Source organism: Ischnura elegans, chromosome 6 (genome assembly GCF_921293095.1).
Source record: "Ischnura elegans chromosome 6, ioIscEleg1.1, whole genome shotgun sequence".
Classification (NCBI taxonomy): Eukaryota; Metazoa; Arthropoda; class Insecta; order Odonata; family Coenagrionidae; genus Ischnura; species Ischnura elegans.
This window is the reverse complement of record NC_060251.1, coordinates 57,724,153-57,744,943: the sequence shown is the minus strand read 5'-3', so window position 1 is coordinate 57,744,943 and position 20,791 is coordinate 57,724,153. Positions and strand designations below refer to the sequence as shown.

General features: G+C 36.0%; 1 protein-coding gene across 1 annotated transcript; it reads right to left on the bottom strand.

The window, feature by feature from the left end:
• Nucleotides 1-1,353: 1,353 nt before the first annotated feature.
• Nucleotides 1,354-19,804, bottom strand: LOC124160756 (growth hormone-regulated TBC protein 1). The gene is made up of 7 exons (XM_046536768.1): nucleotides 19,469-19,804; nucleotides 19,146-19,347; nucleotides 18,626-18,874; nucleotides 12,514-12,674; nucleotides 11,138-11,246; nucleotides 8,745-8,930; nucleotides 1,354-6,654 (listed from the first exon to the last, which is right to left on the bottom strand). Exons 1-7 carry the CDS (start codon nucleotides 19,489-19,491, stop codon nucleotides 6,565-6,567), a joined length of 1,020 nt encoding a protein of 339 aa, XP_046392724.1. The 5' UTR covers nucleotides 19,492-19,804; the 3' UTR covers nucleotides 1,354-6,564.
• Between the last annotated feature and the right edge of the window lie 987 nt (nucleotides 19,805-20,791).

The window sequence follows — 20,791 nt, the reverse complement described above, 5'->3', positions numbered from 1 at the left end:
ATTAATGCATATTTCTAAAACAGAAAACTCACTTTCAGCTGACCCATAAATTGTGACATCAGTGATAAACCATACAGCATCAGAAGCGAAGTTGTCATCATCACCATTAGACTTAAACCACTCCCTAAGTTCTTCATTCCCAAAATGATATCATACTGTATTCTAAACCTCCTGGTGAATAAAATTCTCAAATGAAGTGCACCATAAATTCAGCCACAGACAAATCAGACAATTGGATTTGTTGGATGGTCGAATCGGTTTGGGGATGGTTGGTTCATTATTAACTGCAGTATCCTTGATGGTATGCAGTACCTATCTGCGATAACATGTCTGCAATCTGATAGGGATGTACAAGGGACTTTTACATATCAATTTAATCAAAGGTTTTAGAACTTTGCAGGTTAAGGTGATGAAATAAAAACTTACATTGTAAAGCCTCCTAAAAAATTAGCATCTTATCAATTTGTCCAGAAATACCCTCTCAATCTGCCACTGTCTACCCAATTGCCATTTCCATTTAATTACCTGTATATAGAAGAGATAATAAAGGTATGGGAGGAGCTAGAAACAAGGTTTAAATTGGGGGGTAAATTGATGTTTAAATCAGTAAGGTTAGCAAATTATCAGTCATTCGTAAGCCAGTCAGCAAGAAGTCTGCTGGCATGAGTTGATACACTAGGTAACCAGTGTGAGGAATACAGAATGAAGGATTTTCACAAAAAGACCAAATGTTTTGAGAAGCTTCCAGAGTAAGAAATGAGGGACAAAGGTATAAGGAGATAGATTGAAAGGAAAAATGCATTATTTAGGGATAGAGGGGAGTTGAATGTGGGAGAGGGGATATGGTTAACTCATGTATAGTCTCATGATAATCTAAGATAACCAGAAGAATACTAAAACAACAATCGATTCGTGAGTTTATGCTCAAAGTTGCCATGGGATTTGAGTGAATAACTAACAACAGAGACGAAGATTTATTAGAAGCTTAAGTGAACATTCAATGAACTGAGAAAATTTTTTTTAAAATATGTATGATGAACGTCTTGATGGAAGTCAGATCCAACACATACGTATAATATCAGAATGTCTTCGACTAAAACTCTAGACCGAACCAAATTATATGTAAACATTACCATTGAAACTTTTCTTTAAATTAAATATTCTAAGAACCAAATTTTACATTTTTCTCCTTCTAGGTATGTTCTATTTGCTTCAATCCTAGAGATCCTCTGAAAATATCCAAACTAACATTTGAGTCGAATCACTGGAGTGAGTCAGAGATTCTTCATAGGCTGATTAATTAGGTAATGATCAGTTTCCATAGGGAGGAATAACCTGGTGATAGGGTCACAATTGTCGTTTAACATGATCAATATTCAGGTTTATTCATTACTCATGGCACAATACATAATGATTTCCATCAATAACAGGGTACTCTACCAGGATCTAAGATACAACTGCTATAAATCATATATTACACCAAGGTAATTAAATATAACACTGTTTGGTTGCATTTATTGTATATTATAAAATTATTTCTTTCCTCATTTAAAAAGAAAAAAAATGAACACTTTCTTGCTTAGCTGAGCTGGATACTGAAAGACAGAATTTTAAATATTAGGCCTTAATTTTCTGGACATCCTGGTCTGATTAAAAATGTATTTTCACTGGCAGAACATCTTTTCAGCTGGTCTGCAACTAAATAAGGCATTAACTACGCATACATCATAACTTCAATTGAAATTCATCACTTTAATGAAGTTGGGCAATTTACAGTACCCAAATATGCAATAATACATTTCCAAAATTTTATACAACCTATTTTTATAAAATTTGTGACATTACAAGTCTGGAATACCAATCAAATGAAATTATTTTTGTGATGAAAAATCAATCGTTTTCCCTTAAATGCCAAAGACTTGGGTTCCCAATCTGACCTGTGACATCATTAGAATTGGGATTATCAAGATTATTTACAACCACATATTCGGCTTCTCTAATGGAAAGAAGACATGTTCTTAGTTTTAAATTGTTGAACCGATACCTATAGGTAGCGTAATCAGAAATTCAAGTGGAGATAAGGCAGTTACAACTGTAACAAGAGTAGAAATACTTTGTATGCAACACTACTCTTTTGAATGAGAGTAATGACCATTATAACATTTATTCTGAATTACCCACAGTGCCTTCCCTTTTCACGCGATAAAAACACAAAAGATTAACTCACACATATGGGAAATGCAAAGATATGACCAAAAATGTCGGAAGGCACTTCTTATATACTGATTAGGGGCGGTCTGGCCAGGTTGGCTGGTCGGCAATTGCCGTGCTCGACAATGCTCGTGTCTATTGTGAAGTGTATATGAAAGGTATAATGAAGAAGACTCGATTTCTTGAACCAAAGTTTTTCTCTAATTATAAAAGTACACGTTTCTGTTAGTTTATTTATTAATAACATACCCAGGGTAAAAATATGATCTAAAAAAATAAAAGTGTCAGAAGATGAAAGAGAACCTGATACTTGACATGATTATTCGAAAAGATTATTTTAGAAGTTTTATAGATTTCAGAGCAGTTTCAAGGAACAAATTCAATAAATAGATAATAGAATCATAAAATGCTAATAAATTTTATAAGCTGTGAAATTCTACCTCAAATAGTATTTTTTCTTATGAAATTGCTATTTTTTTATTAAGTTTTACCTAGTTTTTAAAAGCCATAATAGCGTCAAAATCCATTTCTGGGCATGCAATTTCGTAAAATTTTCCAGTGGAGGATCTCTAAATACCCTGTGAAGGAGAGCTGCATCATGAGCCCCAGACTGCCCCTGATACTGATGTGGAAATATAATTCTTAGGTGGATACATGATAGAGAGATCTTTTAGTGGAAGAGCTAAGCATACACGAATACATTTTTTTTAAACAAATGCATGGCAAAATTTAATGAAACAACTTATTCCATGAAAGACACTCCATGGCACATTCATATAGAACATAAAATTCTCGTATTAGCTCACACATAAAACAGGAAATTAAATAAAGTATCCACAGTAAAAATAAATGCAAAAAATATAAGTATAAATATTGTTTCAGATGAATATTAAGAGCCTTTAAATACGAATAATGAACGCAATTTTATCAAGCAAATATAAAAGATGATGGTAACATTCAACAGAAAATCAAAAATAAAGCCATGATTATAAACATAAATCACCACTTGAAGTAAGAAAAAAGGAATAGGAAGGCATTCCAGCTGCCAATGCAAAATTATAACAGGAAGCAAAACCATATGCCTCAATACAAAATCCTTATCCACAGGGAATCATAATTTTATTCCCATTATGGGATGTGTCTACCTTGAGTTAATTATTGAGATGGTGCAAAGTTTACTTTTTAGAGAGTTTTTCCAATGAACACTGAGATCAATGAAAGCGAAGAATCGACAAATTTATAATGAGGATTTCTCCCAAATTAGTTCATCATGCAAAACTTTTCAAATGTTACCCATTATAAATGCACCAATTGCATAAGGTTTATTGTGAGGTAATTAAATGGATCAGCACTCATTAATATGCACAGCATCCTAGAAGTATGCATTGGCACTGCTTCTTAAGGATATTTTTTCCAACCACAGCAAATACCAAAAGGAAAACAGGCAACATAAAACCATAAAACATCAGAAAATGCTGATAATGAAGAGTCAAGCAATTTTTTAACAGTTGATACAGTTGTAGCTTTTGGAACTGAGTGAGTGAGACCATACTAAGCCATTCAGATCACAATGGCAAGTGGTAGTGTACATACATTGTCATGGAATTAAGTTAGAGAGAATCCAACATTAAAATATCTCAAAGTAATTAAACCAAATGGAGGGCAGTTTAAATGTCCTATACGACAAAGAGGTAGATACAAAATGAGATGCAAGCCCAAATTTTTATCCATTCTCAAAAAATTGTTCTACGAGAAAGGCTATGATCCTCAACAACCATATCTACCCTGTTCATAATGAAAATCAAACCAAAGACATTTAGGTAATATCTAATCCACAATATCATGGGAAATTCCATGATATACTATCATTACCTATGAAAATGTAGATACTTGTGCATTATGAGTAGCTTGGTCCACATTCAATAGGTGTCAAGGATAATTTAAAAAAAACTCTCCCTAGATTATAATCTCAACACTGATGTAAAAGAAGGAAATGAATTCATGTATGCACAACATAGTCTGGGACATTTGGGGTGAATAATCTCTGTTCAAGGAACCTCAACTGTGGCTGAATATGAGGGAAGTTAGGAAACATCTAATCAGAGCAGACCAACAAGATTATACTGAAGAATAAAATAAATTCCATAGTTAAGCCCTTCAATGCCATTTTTTTCAATCCTCCACTATTATGTGGGATAGCCGGTGAAGCGAGAATTAAATAAGACCAATCAAGTAAGCAGTGAATAAGAGAACATACAAGAATTTACGATGGTTTGAGAAGAGAATAATCAAAGAGGAAAAGTATTAGATGGGTCACTTATATTTTTCAAAATAAATGCCAATACGAGTGTGAACGCTAAATGCTCCATAAGCCAAAAAATAGTGCATGGAAAAAGATACATGAACATATAAAATGAAGCACAATGATAGTGGCCTAATGGATGCAGCATTTCTTTATTCGTCAAATGGACAGAGGTGCAAATCAAGGTGATGATTTCAGACAGCTTTAAACAATATTCATCATGAAGCTAATTCAGAAAATCAGAATTTTAAAAAAGTGGGCCAGGGAAAGACATCCCTACTAAACAGTGAACTTCTTTTCAAATGTGGTTGGTGTGTGAATTTCAAACGCGAACGTGTGAAATTCACACACCAATGGCTGAGTCAGGGGTAAGATTTAACCTCATCTATCAAAACTAATCTATGGGGGACACAACCGACCTACATCCCCACTCAAAATACACTGCAGGCATTTACCCATGTATGAGCAAGTGATAAGACAAAACAATTTTACTTGATTGATTAATGAATGCTTAACTTTTATTCGGAAGATATTTCCTATGTGTATTGACTGGTGATATTGTCTCTTTTCACTAATGTTGGGCACTAGCTTTAAAATATAGAAAACAATTTAACTATCTTCAATGTGTGTAACCTTAAAGTGTGCTGCAAAGCCAAATGCTTAGTAGTTCACTGTAAGTCACCAACTCACTGTTGTTAGAACAAACGAGGGGCATGACTAAAGGTGATTGACTACTATTGATTTTGTGCCCACTTATGATCCTCTGGTTGAAGCACTGAGCAAGTGACTGAATAAGCAACTATGGGTAAATGATAATGTTGAAGGCGGAAAACATTTCCCAGGAATGCATTATGCACCTGAATTGTGGAGGAACGATCCCCACGGTGATTAATTAATGTACATGAAAATAAAAATACGAGACAAGTTCATTTTCTCCAAATACCCACAAGAAACACAAAAAAACAGCTAAAACACTGTAAACACACCAAATATATGCTAAGCAACACAAAAACACTTAATGATATGGATGATTTGATGCACTACATGATGAGATGCTACAGAATACATCTGTAATGGCTAGAATTGTTACACTAAATGATTCCACTAACATGAAAAATAATAAAACAATCATCTTTTAAGAAGATTATCCAATCATACTCTACATGATTTTTCTGCCTTAAAAAAACACAATACAGGGAACCATATTTTCAGCCAGCTTCAACAAACAGTATACTATGAATCACATTAACCATTTATATAAAATTACAAAGGGTAGGTATACAATTCATGTTTTGCGCAGCATTTTAAAAAATCGAATCACCTTTTAGTAACGAGTTGAGTGACACACATGCAGGTTTAAGTAGTATATGGCTTTCAATTACTTCTCAAGGTTTCAAAATAGTGGCAATAGGCCAAGAATTTCATTAAAATTCAATTTAAAATATGTAACAATAGCATGGATATTTACAACTGGATCTACTTCACATTCCAACCAAAAAACCACCTCAGTTCTCAACCCAGTTTCATCAAATACTGGGATGCTGTTACACACTTCCCAAGTTAGTTTGACTAGACCAACAACATACGTATCACTCATCTACCTTCCACAGTAGAAGCGACGGATGAAGCATTACACCTAACCATTACAAATACCATTCGATGAAACACCAACCACAAATATTTCAAGAACACCCACTAGATAGCAGCATATATGAGAGGGGAAATTCTCCATCACAATCAGCAAAAGCAACACCTTTGCAGAAACACGGTAACTTCAACAAGACTATTTACTCACAATAAAAACTGCATGCCTTGATCCAAAGAAAACTATGTATACCCTCCATTTAGCTTTGGTAAGATAAAAATAGTCAACTCACGTGACTGATGGAGCCACTACTAACCAGTGGTCCATTAAAGCAATCGCTGAAAACTCCTTCTTATCACGGAAGTCCATCTTCGCCTATACAATTCTTGATTCACACACACAGGCACACTTCAACATTTATAGACTTTTTCATATATAATAACAACAAGATCATATGAAAGCACCTTCACTTCTTCGACTCCTTTTCTTGAGATATTTTCGTTCTTAATTTTGTAATTGTACTTCCAGCAAGAGATCCAGGTGTTTTGAAGATGCTCTGTAATCATTAAATAAGAGATGTTATTACATATAGATAGGAACTATAAATATTGAGCATATACATGTGTGTACAATAAAATGTAATTCACAAGGTTCCCACTCAATCTAAATTATAAAGTTTACATTTTTTTCCAGGTTTTCACCACCTAAATGTCTTCAAATTCACGGTTTGTAGATAAACCATTTTAGGCAGAAATATTGATCAAGGAACAATCATTAACCGCACGTTAACTACAAATTTAACAAACCCGACATACACTGTGAATGCAAACACAGCAATGAAAGTGCTATATCTACTGATGTCACATATCGTTTGCAAAATTCAGCTCTGGCTAAAGGTTCTGAGTGGGAAAGTAGATGGACCAGGGTGTCAGGGAAGTTAAGAAGTGTCTGAATTTTCGCAAGTGCTAATGAACAATTTGGTTACCAGTCTTCTGGCTTTGGTAGTGGCTTAAGGTCAATGTGTCATCATGACACATGGACCAATAATTGCACTTCAAATACGAATGCGTGTCCAGGTAAATCCGTGGTCATGTCAGGGCGTGACTGACCTTGAAATATGATCGAAATATCCATTTTTCTATTAATCTGTCAATAGTAATTCTACGATCATAAAATCAAGATTGAGAGATTTTTAAGGCTTTAGAACCAAATTCACGCTTTTTCCAGGTTCTTTAACAGTATGCGAAATTCTCGGCTTATTCACGGTTTTAAGGTTTTCAAGGTTGAGTGGAAACCCTGAATTTAGCCGTTCTTAATGAATAAACGCACCAAAAATAAAAATACGCATTGCATTAATACACATAGATAATATGGCATCATATTGCATAAATTGAAATAAGTAGACTAGTTTGATAAAAATTCTGAATGCATACATAATTAAGAGAAGAAGTAAGAACAATTAGCTGATAGGAGAATAGAGGAGAGAGGTGCATCAAACAAATCTTAGGTTTGTTGACCAGTGATGATGATGATGACACCACATGAAATGGGATTTCCTATGATTTTTTAAAAGTACGTGATCGTAAAAGGACCCACAAAAATGCACTAAGCAGGATACTCATTAGAATTCTGAAAACTGCCCAAGATATTGTTGCCTGAAGTTAGGAGAACTTCCCTAAAATGGCTTGCCTTGTAAGACAAAGGGGTGGTTCACTCACAGTTGCTTATGATGATTAATGACTTGGCACGTTATTTAGTTTCTAAAACACAACAATGGCCCAAACTGCAATTAAAGCTTTGACTAAGTTCACCCCAATAGAAAATAATTACGGAATTTAAGAATACCGGGACTAGCCACGGTGATCTTTACAGAGTCAGCTGCAATGCACAAAATGTGCAAAAAAAATCCACAGAGAAAAAATCATTTGCCGTGACTAGAAACCTGGTCATTTTCTCCCTGTGGATTTTTTGTGAAATTATAGAACTTAAAACAGGATCGTTGTTTTAAATCAGAATATTTTTCACGTTTATCCCTTAACCTGCTCCCATCGCCTATAAGCTTATATAGAAAGTAGAATGTCTAGCGACAATTTGAACTATGCTTCTACTCTCCAAGTCTATTGGTGCTACGAAGTTCTCCCTTTGACAAGTAGATGCCATGCAGACATCTTTTACTCCTCTTTTTATTTTTATTACCCTTCAGTACCTAGCTGCCAGGAACCCTCAGTAGCCTATTTCAGCTTATTTGCACAGTTGAAGGGTTAAAATCTTTGGGAAGTAACATACCTTGAAAACCATGCCACAGATATGAAACTACCAATTTACCAACCGCTATTCATAATCTGAAAGTCCAAAAATTTTTTTTCCAAGGGCTGAATATATAATGTCTTTTTTGGAATTACCCCTGAATAATTTAGCCATAATCTTAGTATGTATGAAAATGGATTAAAGGTACAGTCAAGCAAATTAGTTCAAAATGAGAATTAATGAAAATAGTGCCCATAGATGGAAGTATTTGTTATTTTTCTTTCCATGTCCCTAAAAAGTTTAACATTACACCATTAAAATGGCCCTTACAATGACAGTGAGAGTCGTAGAGAGCCATAGTTTCAATCATAATTCATTGAGGTGAATATCAAAACATACCTCCATAAATTCGTGACATTGGAGAACCAAAGAATCCTTTGTTATCTCTTTGAAGCACTCCACCAAGGCAGGAAAATCTGAACATTTCAGTAAATTTTCCTTATTCCTCATTATGAGAGTTAAGCTAACTCTGAAGATTATTTTGGATCCCTCGTAAAATAGACAATCCCATACCCTCAGCACAGTCTGCAAAACAATAAAATTTCACCATTATAATGAGGAATCTTTTCCTTGAGATGACATGTTAAAATATAAAATCAGAAGAAACATATAGAGGTTAAAAAGTGAACATCATGAGGAAATTTTCAGAATTAGAATTGGTTACAAATCAGGATAATAGAGAATGCTAACATCATATGCATTTCAGTAATAAAATCATTACCTATTTCAAATTTAATGTTAAAATGCATATTTTGTTTGTTTTTTTTGCTCCTCCAATTTTTTTAAACAGTACTTCAGGTTGTTGACAGTTTGGAATTTGTTTATTTTGAGTGTATTACTCTGGGCCCATAAGGGAGCATCCATTAATTACGTGAGGCATTGGCAAAACTATTAGGGGGGAAAAGGGGGAATAGATACCTCAAAGCTTGGGAGAAAAAAAAATATTGAAAACTATTGGCAATATTTGACATGTAATAACTGCCAAAGAAGGCTATTTGGGCTTCCAGCCGGGTGGTCTCTCTCCATTCTGCCAATGTTTCGTAACTCGAGTCATGTTACATCTTCACGGCTCATGATGGATTAGCCTTCTTTGACTATGGATGGATGATGGAGTAGCCTTCTTTTGACTACATTTGCCGGGGAAAGCATCAAATCTTACTTCATGTAATAACTACATCTGCTTAAAGTTAAAGATCTTTTATCAATATCATGGCAGTGAGACAAGTCACTGAATACTGACATAACCTTCTATATCGCTGAATTTTTTTCCCAAGAACTTTCCTTAACACGGCAGTATATAATGCATGATTTTAGAAAAAGGCAAATAGACATAGAGATGCTTGGGGGGAGGGTGGTCACCCCCTAGGCCTCCTAAACCCAAAGCATATTCCGAGCTACACTACTGACATGTGGTGATTTTGTCGATTTTTGGACCACTCCCACACGAGAGATAGGGAGCGAATAATCTTGACCCCTGCCCCCCTAAACGCCTCTTAAACATAATTTATGGATGCCCCCTAACATATAAAATGTGAAACTCCAGTCGAAAAAATTTTTAAAAACTGTTATTGCTCCAACTTGAGTATTTGGACTATGACTGGTCATAAAAAGATAACTTGGTTCTCTTTCAAAATGAAGGAAAAACAAAAACCACCACTAAACACCACTCAAATCAAAGAACCAAACAAATGACATAGCAGAAATTTAATGAATGACAATAAAAAAGGGCAACATTTGCTCATTCCAACACAGGTAACAAAGAAAACTATTCCAGCATAATTTCTGGATAAAACATAAATATGCATATAAAAACAACTAAATTTTTTTCCTGCGAACCTTCCCTAACACGGCAGTATATAATGCATGATTTTACAAAAAGGCAAATAATTTCAGCTTTGACAGTGGGCCATTAGGTTTACTTTGCTGTATTCCTAATGGTCTATTGGATACTTATTTGTAAACCACTTAACTTACATTGACTTTAGGGATCAAAGTAGTGACCAAATATTATACTAAAACATGTGTAACAAGGTTTAAGTATACCAGGACTAGCCACGGCGATAACTTTATGGGTGTCACCCGCAATGCACAAATTGTGCGAAAAATCCACAGGGAAAAAATTCATTCGCCTATCCACAGGGAGGAATGATGCCTAGGCGAAAGATTTTTCCCTGCGGATTTATCACACAAATTGTGCATTGCAAGTATAACTGGCTTTGAGGTAAATTGCATGAAATGTTTGCATGTCAAAAAATATGCACTGTGAAATGGAAATAAAAATTACATACTTCATATCTCTCACAAAGTGCTTTATGAATACTCTATGTCATCCAAGAACCTCACATATTGGTACACATTTCCTTTCATTTATCAAGTACTTTTCCTTCCATTTCATATGCAGTGAAACCTCTGTTCATGGACACCTCTGACTTACGGATATCTCTGATTTAAGGACAGTATTGCATTCCCCAGTAGAAGGATATGCATTAATATAAGGTTCTAACCTCAAGTAAACAGACACTTCAATGGGCACAATTTTTTTCTTGTACGACACCATCACCATGGGTTTTATTTACACAAACTTCTACGATAATTCAATTGTCTAAGCATCCTGTTCTTGCAATCCTCCTCCAAATATTCTTTTCAAATGCTACCAACCAACGACTTTTCATCCTCAATAGAGTACATACATTCATTGAACTCAAGCATGGTTTGTCAGTAATTAAACTTACCTCAGTGGGTAAAACTTCAGCAAATAGACACACAAACCACTTGGTGGCAATGACGGCCCACGGAAGACCCAATGCAGTGACATGTGCATGCACTTCAGGCACCTTTATTCTGCAATGCAAGAGTTGAAATTTTAAAATTGATTCAGCCGTCTAACAAAAAAAATGTGCCGTGCCTGAGAATCAGGCCTCAGATTTCAATCACACTTTGTAGTGTTTTAGTCCATAAGGAGCTGTCCACGAATCACCCCCAATATGGAGTTATATAACCAATAGTTTAAACAAAAAAAGCAGTTAAACATTTAAAAGGTCAATCACATTCCCTTAGAAATGGGCATTGATTAACAGCGAGCAGTAGTCAGGTTGTTACTGTTTTGGACTCCTATCCCGAGGTACCAAGGTTGATTCTCGGATGTGGCACTTTATTTTTTATAATTTTTTCCTACTTTTCATTTTACAATAGCCAGCTATAAATCATTATTTCCACGATTTTCACTGAAAAATTTATATGTCTGCGGGGAAATCTTCTTCTACAATATAGCAGCGATTAATGTTTTCCCTTTTTTTCACACAGAAGACTACTTTCAATTATGTTATTACATAGTTGTGACTCGAAACATTTTTACGTTATGCACGTACTCGGTTCCCTTTTGCATTGAAATATGGACTTTTATTCATACAATTTAAGCCTAATTTTTGGAATTGGATTGCTTTATTAGTTGAAATTTTAGCACTATTCAGATTAGGAAAGGAAAATGATAGCCATGAATCTTTATGTTTTAAGCATAAGAATTGGTAATTTTCTTTCACGGAGAGGTAATAGCAAAATTTACCAACAAGATGCTTCTGGGGGGCCTCAAGTTACAGATGGTTTGTAAACAGTTTAAGGACCACTCGCTGAAAAGATGGATGACCGCCCGGAGCTCTGGAAGAAGACACATTTCCCTCCCCTGCTGGCCTTATTCGGGTAACAATGGTTCTTTCCCAAAAATATTTATGATCATTTTTACACTTACATTCATACCCTACTGCAGAGGATAGGGCAGGAAAGGGTTAGTTGTTCTCTTGTGAATCGTGGGTAAGATTTGATGTTTTCAGCTTCCAGTGTGGGTATGCGCATATGGAGTTTGATTGAAATCTGAGACCTGGTTTTCGGACACTCCCCTTGTAAGTAGCATCTATAAATTATATTTGGGGGTCAAAACAAGATCAATATAAGGTTAGATCAAAATTTTCACAAAGATTTTAAATAAGGACACTCCATGATGTTTAATCCACAAGCTCCAAAGGAAGAGACATTGTACCAGTTATGATTACCCTGTTATTATATATTCTTAAAGAGTTCTAAAATTAATGTTTCACTTCACTGATATGATTACCTTACTAGTTCAGCAAGGACATCTATGTCAGTTATAAGGCCTGCCATAGTACAAATGTAGTATTGTGGCAATGTGTGCTCAACCAGCATCTTTAGGAGCCAAAATGTAGTTTCCTCATCCTTGGTAACCAGTAGGAGAAGTCCAACTATATAATTGAGGCCCTGCAAAAAGGACGCCCTTTAGTTTCTTAGAGGGTACGTAAGAGATTCAACACGCTAAAAGTAAAGTTTCTGAAAGAAAGAAAAATCCTTTAAGCCAATGTAATAGAAATAAAAACTGATATAGGATTGCTACAACATTCTCGCATTCAAATTCCCAGGCAAAATTTCACCCAACTTTTTCACTCTCTCCCATTGGTCATTACATAATATTTTCACTTGGACAAGCCAAACATAGCCAACTTCACCTTTGACTAAAGCCTGCGTGGGAAATACACATCATAAATCATATGAGTTATTTTGAGTAGTTCCATTGCAGTCCAATTTTCTATTTTGAGAAAAGCATGGTAAAGCTGAGTGCTCATAGAGCTTAGGAAGTTAGAAAACATAAATATTTGGTAATAAAGTATAAAAACTTCTATGCAATGCATGTTATCAGAGCCTTAATTTTCCCAAATTATGAGTAAAAGTATTTTTTCCAAGAGAGTAAAAGGGTCATTCCATGTCAGTTCATCCAGGCATGACACCCACCGACTCGGATTTTGATGAAACTTGCCAATTTTCATCCTTCCATGCTGGAATGAAAAAGTGTAAAATATTTCTTGGCTATCTCTAATAGTTTTTTTTTCACGACCATTTGAAGTTTGGGTGAAACTGCAGTTTTTCAATGAATGCGGTCTCCAGAGGCACTTGCGCCTCCAGAGGGAAATAATTTGTCTCAGCCATAGTTTTCATCCGATTCTTATGAAAATTTGCAGGTTTGCTATAGAAGTCATGAGGATTCCAAAGACTTATTGAAAAATATCCTAAGGAATATTGGAAATTCTCTAAACTCGTATGTTTCATAAGATTTTAGAAAATTTTGCGTCAAAAACATGGTTCTATAAAACATCAAATTTTGACCTGAGGCAATATCTGAATCAAGCTAAATTATTTTTTCTAATATTCCTTATGGTATGACCCACCACCTGTAAAAATAAAATTCATGGCTTTTTGCTTGCTTTGTTGTTAAAAAAAATTTTATCCAAAAAAAATCCCTTTTCACGACTCTGGTCGTCAGTGTTGGGTCCTCCTTCAAGTGTGATGAATGCTTGTGTTAACTGTTTTCTATATCTAAGAAAATATTTACAACATGTATCTAGTGCATAATACATTCAAATATTAAAATATTTTTTTATGTGCAGGTTGTTTTTCTCCCGATAAGAAAAATATATTTTTAAATAGAATATTTTAAGGTATTCATAGCACTTCCCCATCATTGCTGGGGAAAACTTGATTGTTTGCTATATAAAACACATCAAAATACAGGATGCATGTCAATACAAATCACCTTTCTCCATTTTGTATTGACAAAAAACTTCACAAATGTTTTTTACCTCATTAATGCTGTTCTAATTTGAACAAAAAGGTTTTCAAAGTACTGGATAAAGATTTCCTTCCAGAGCATGATTCAGAAGTTCTTGATAAAGCGAGTGATATGGATGTGCTAGTTGGGTTACTAAAAGAAAACCTGGTGACAGCAGGCAGTCAGCGAGAGATAATTCAGCTACTAACACTAGCTCCGACTTTGTGGAGTAGGAAAAAAGTAGCCACCGAAATTAATGCTAGTGAATATACAATTCAGCATGCTAGGGAATTCTAAGAATGAAAGGCATCATAGCCATACCAGATCCAAGGAGGGGGAAAAACATGCAGTGGACTTAGTTCAGTCATTCTACCAAAATTATGAGTATTCACGCCTTATGCCAGGAATGAAAGATAAGGTGAGTGTGTCCAAAAATGTTCACAAGCAAATGAGGTTACTTCTAAGTAATCTAAATGAGCTGTTTGCAGCTTTTTAATTTGAATTCCCACATGTTAAAATAGGGTTTTCAAAATTTTGTCTGTTGTGGCCTAAATGGTGCGTGTTGTCAGGCTCCTCTGCAACCCATTCTGAGTGTGTCTGTGCTATCCATCAGAATGCATCACTTCTTCTCCATGGATGCTCTATAGAGGAGACCTACAACGACCTATTTGACTACTTGGTTTGTTCCAAAGATAACAGGGATTGCATGTTACGGCACTGTTCAGAATGTATATCTGAAAACGACTGAAGGAGCATCTGAAAAGTAAATTTGAAGAATGGGACCCTGAAGATGAAGTGACATACAATGGGTGACAACACATCGGACCCAATAAATTAGGTTAACAGTGACTCTGGATGAATACATCAATAGTCTGGTGAACAATCTGGAAAAACTTCTCCCACATTCCTTCATAAACAAATCCCAGGCGAGATACCTAAAAGAACTAAAAAACAACCTACAGCCAGATGAAGCCATTGTTTTGCTGGATTTCAGTGAAAACTACCATTATGTAATACAAGATGAGGTTCAGGGTCATCACTGGAATCAGGATGGTTGTTCCCTACATCCAGCGGTAATTTATATTCGTGGACAGCTGAAGAAAGATCTCTGTGTGTCAAGTTTGTGTGTATTTTGTGACGATCTAGAATATGATGTAGCTTTCGTATTTGAAACGCAAAAAATAGTCACTCAGTTTTTAAAGGAAAAGTTCCTTGAAGTAAAGGAAGTGCAATATTTCAGTGATGGTTGTGCTGGCCAATATAAGAACTGTAAAAACTTTATAAACCTGTGCCATCATCACCAGGACTTTGACTTGCATGCTTCTTTGTCTTTTTTTCAACTAGTCATTGGAAAACTCCATGTGATGGGATAGGTGGAACAGTTAAGTGCATTCTTACAAGAGAAAGCCTTCAGCGGGATCTGGGTAATACAATGACTTCCATTGAAAAGGTGTTTGAGTTCTGCAAGTACAAAGTGGACAAAATTTTATTTTACGTTTAAAAAAAAGAACGATTATCAATGGTTCGGCAACAATTAGAACCTCGCTGGTACCTTGTAAAAACAATCCTAAGTACTCATACCTACCATTCTTCTATAAATTATTGCGACAAAAAAATTAGCTTTGATACCACAGACAGTTCTGTCCACAATTTCTTGATAAAGCTAAGTTGGGAAGAAATTTTGACAAAAACTTGTACTAATTCTTTTGTGGCCTGCTTGTATGACAATCACTGGTTTTTTGGGCTACTTATGTCAAAGGATGTTCATTTGATATAAAAGTGAAATTCTTTATCATTTTACTGGCCAAAAGAGAAAGAAGATATTTGCAATGTTCCTGTAAATAATGTTATTTGTTATGTGGAAACTCCTACCACAAGAGGCTCAGGACGAATGTATTACTTCTCGAAGAAAGACATTGAACATGTGAACCGACAGCTGTTGTATTTAAAAGGAAAACTTGGAATTACCACTACTGGGAAAAAATGTAACTCTAGTGTAACTGAAATATTAGCTTTCTCAGAGATAGGCCTCAGTGAAGACCTTGGGTATTATCCTATTTAACTACAAACTGATGCAGACAAGAGTGACTATATATTGTGATTTATCATTTATAAGTTGTGCAACATTATTGAAGTAAAACACATTCGTGAAGTTTTTTGTCAATACAAAATGGAGAAAGGTGATTTGTATTGACATGCATCCTGTATTTTGATGTGTTTTATATAGCAAACAATCAAGTTTTCCCCAGCAATGATGGGGAAGTGCTATGAATACCTTAAAATATTCTATTTAAAAATATATTTTTCTTATCGGGAGAAAAACAACCTGCACATAAAAAAATATTTTAATATTTGAATGTATTATGCACTAGATACATGTTGTAAATATTTTCTTAGATATAGAAAACAGTTAACACAAGCATTCATCACACTTGAAGGAGGACCCAACACTGACGACCAGAGTCGTGAAAAGGGATTTTTTTTGGATAAAATTTTTTTTAACAACAAAGCAAGCAAAAAGCCATGAATTTTATTTTTACAGGTGGTGGGTCATACCATAAGGAATATTAGAAAAAATAATTTAGCTTGATTCAGATATTGCCTCAGGTCAAAATTTGATGTTTTATAGAACCATGTTTTTGACGCAAAATTTTCTAAAATCTTATGAAACATACGAGTTTAGAGAATTTCCAATATTCCTTAGGATATTTTTCAATAAGTCTTTGGAATCCTCATGACTTCTATAGCAAACCTGCAAATTTTCATAAGAATCGGATGAAAACTATGGCTGAGACAAATTATTTCCCTCTGGAGGCGCAAGTGCCTCTGGAGACCGCATTCATTGAAAAACTGCAGTTTCACCCAAACTTCAAATGGTCGTGAAAAAAAAACTATTAGAGATAGCCAAGAAATATTTTACACTTTTTCATTCCAGCATGGAAGGATGAAAATTGGCAAGTTTCATCAAAATCCGAGTCGGTGGGTGTCATGCCTGGATGAACTGACATGGAATGACCCAAAAGTATTTATGTATTTTAATTTATGTATTCCCAGGGTCAAATTTGCTGTATTTCTCTGTTTAAAATGCAAGCCTTCAGCCAGCTAAAAGCATAGCAGTTCCTAATCAACATATACTAAATTCTAGAGGTAATGCACACAAAAAATACTTTACCTTTCTGCAAAATTCCAGTGATGCCACTGGCCCATAAAGAGCATGCTGAAACTCAATTACTTAAAAAAAACTGAACTTTCCAATACAAAAAAAAATCTGTGCTGAGACTGCACTAAATCTGCACTGTAACTGGACTAAACTCTGTGCTTAGCACAGTCACAGTACACATTTCTGTGCTAGACTGTACTATGGCAGCTGGAATTTGAGAAGAACTGTACTGTAACAGTGCTGAATCACTGTGCTAGAGCTCCAACTGCACTGTGACTGGGCAGGGTAACATGACTGGAGCTGTACTATGGCTCAAACTGGACTGTGACTGGGTTGGGTAACATGACTGGAACTGAACTACGGCTCAAACTGCACTGTGACAGGCCTGGACTTTCCTAGTCATTGACGGGAGAATCTATTTACTATATTATTTCATAATATGATCCATTATCATTTCCATGAGAAAATGAATGCATAAAATATTTAAAAATTGTATGCTGACATTACTGCGGCAATGCATGACTCCAACTTGCTTATTGTATTGGTAAACTATGGTCAAAAGAACAACTTCCACTGATACTCCACCATCTTTGTTGCACATCATTGGCGTTGTACCATTATTTGTTTATGCGATCTCATCCTATGAATTTTACGCTAAATGATAGATATGTTGATATAAGATCGACGCTAAGAATGTGAAGAAGTGAACATTACATCACTGACATCGAAATTAGCTTCTGAGCCGGGAATTTTTCTTGCAGGTGAAGTGACACTGTCGATTTTGCTGAAATCCGTGTGGTTCGTAATGAATCAACTTTCCACAATTGATTCTGAAAACTTTGTTTGTTTGAAATGACACTGCGTAAATACCTAAACGCCATTATGATGATAAAAAAATAGACTCATGTCTATGCTTGTTGCAATTAAAATGAATTAAAAAGTTGACGCTGTATGATCACAATGAAGACAACAAAATATACTGCCAAGACGAAGACCAGAACCCTGGCCCCCCTGGGGGTAGACTTAAACGCTACCACTACCCCACCTGACCCGTCTTCTGAAAGGTGCGATTCCATGGAACTATAAGCGGCTTGTGAAAGGAACCGCATGAAAATTAATTAATTACAGCCAAACTAAGGCCCATTCAACAGAACCACTACTAGTTCAGGGATATTTTCACCATTCCAAAGGCCATAAAATATACGGCATTGAAAAAGGTGGAGAAAGGTACGTGGTCTCCCCTTGTCAGACAAATTTAAATGGTCAGATTTTGACAGAACACTTAATTAGATAAAAGTATGTTATATGTGTTCCTTGTAATTTCAGGAAAGCAGCCAAAGAGGCAAATGAATTGAGCAGCCATGCCTCACCAATACTTTTCTGTCATTGTTATGATTAAAATTTTACGTGTTAATTCCACAATAAAAAATTATGAAATTTTAATACTACCTGACAGTATCCCACTTCTCGATTATGATGGCCGTAAGCGACCAAAACATTGAAAAGCATTTGCCGGTGGGAATTTTCCATGCGAGAAGTTTCCTCTGTGAAGAATATGTTGTCTGGGAAAGTGCGAGGGAGATCAGTTCTGACGATGTCAACCAACGACTCGTCCTTGGGTCCAGCTAATATGGTACCATATAAATTAGGGGCGGCTCGTTCCCGCATTAGATCAGCACCACTGATTGACATCCATACCTGAAACAGGCAAACATGTATGAAATAGCCATTTCTCTGCATTAAACTGCGAAAAATGTTCGCCAAATGAATTCTAATGGGTGTAAAAACGGAATTTTGAGAAGAACAAGGAAATTTTTCAAAACCTTACAGACATAATTTCCATGAGAACACAGCACACATGCCGATGACGCATTCTTCATCTCCAAACGTCAAAGGTAATCTATACCTACCTGAAACCCACACAACGGTACATACGCGAAAATATTAAAGCTTCATGAGGTAAACCTACCCGAGCACGAAGACTTCCAGGTATTCCTTTCCGCACGTAGCGTTTCACCGTGAGGTTTCTTTTCAAAGATTTGCCTTCGCCAAATAAATCGGACCATTTTTTCGCCCTCTTCGCCAAGACAACTAAGTAATGAGACATGAATTCTTCGTATGTTTCATAATCAAAGTCATCTGGCCGCTCAAACCCATACTCATCAACTTTGCTGGAAATAAAGTAAAATAAAAATTAGAGAAATCACCCCTCTAGGCTGTGTAGCATGGTGTTTACACCGGTACTATCTTGAAAACAGGTCGTGTTTTGCCACAATTGACAGAAAAAATTACCTGAAAGAAGACGACACAGCCATATTAAGCTCTAACCGATCACTCTGTGAAAGGTATTCACGAGCATTCAAAAAATGACGTTAAATGTTTTATCATTTCCATTGATGATACGGGGCCGGTCGCCATACCACTCGTTACTCACCCCAAGTTGCGGCCCATATCTCACATAGGATAACAAGCATACATACGTCACACACATGTAAAAAATGAACTTGATATTTCCACAATTTTTTCCGAGTATCTTTGACTTGACCACAGGGTGAATCTCTTGTTAACTTAGATTTCAGTCAGTACCATCAGTACAAAAGTGGGTCGGAAAGTCAAAAAGCAATGGAAATGCGCAAAGCGCTTGTTCAGTTTGATTAAACGGGCGCCACCTTCAAATGAATTTTCACGTTTCACCCAAGAAGGTTAAGAAAAATAACGAATTACCATTATCTAGAATATCCTACTGACAAGCCAAGGAAAGGGAGCCCACTATCACTATCTAGTGACCTGGTTTCTCATGTGTTTCTGATCAAAACGCAGTTGAAAGGAATCAGGGGCAGATCCAGGATTTCTTTCTTGTGGGGGGAGCGGGGGGCACAAGGATACCTCGCAATACAAAACAGACGCAATGATAATGGGACCGTATTAAAATTTTTACATATATTTTAAGGGTCTGGGGTGGGCACGTGCCCCCGTTCCCTCCCCCTGAATCCGCCTGTGACTGGAATGGTTGCTTCTTGAGAAAATGGAGTGGTCCGAAGTGGTCATTGTGGAAGAGTTGAATATTTTCAGGACTTATTGATGGGGGAGGGTCACAAATCGATGAATTTAATATTTTATGGTCATTCCTAATAGGTTTTACCGAGTTACTTATCTTCAGGTGTCAAAATTTATGCATTTGATATGTCTGACACAGTTGAGCCATGAAATACCAAATTTGAGTGCTTGTGCTAGATGAAACTAATCGAATGCCCACCAGGCATGGTAGGGAGCTGAGCGGCAGGTCGCTCGCTTCCCCTTCACCTCTCCTCCTCCCACACCCCAAATGCAGAAAAATTCATCCTGCGTGTGCTTGTAGGAGGGCACCTGACTTTGATTACAATAATAGGCAGAAGGTAGAAGGTGAAAAAGAATATGTGGTGAGGAGACTTGTCCCTTTTCTGGTGTCTTGTCGAGGTTTAACAAATCAGCATTACCAACTTTTAGAGAAGTGATGAAACATTTTATTAATGTTTGCAATATATTGAGATCTGAGAGCCCAGGCAAGGAGCATACAGTCTATGAATAGGCTACTTGAGTGGCTAGAAAGGTGAGCGAACTTAGGAGATGCACTTC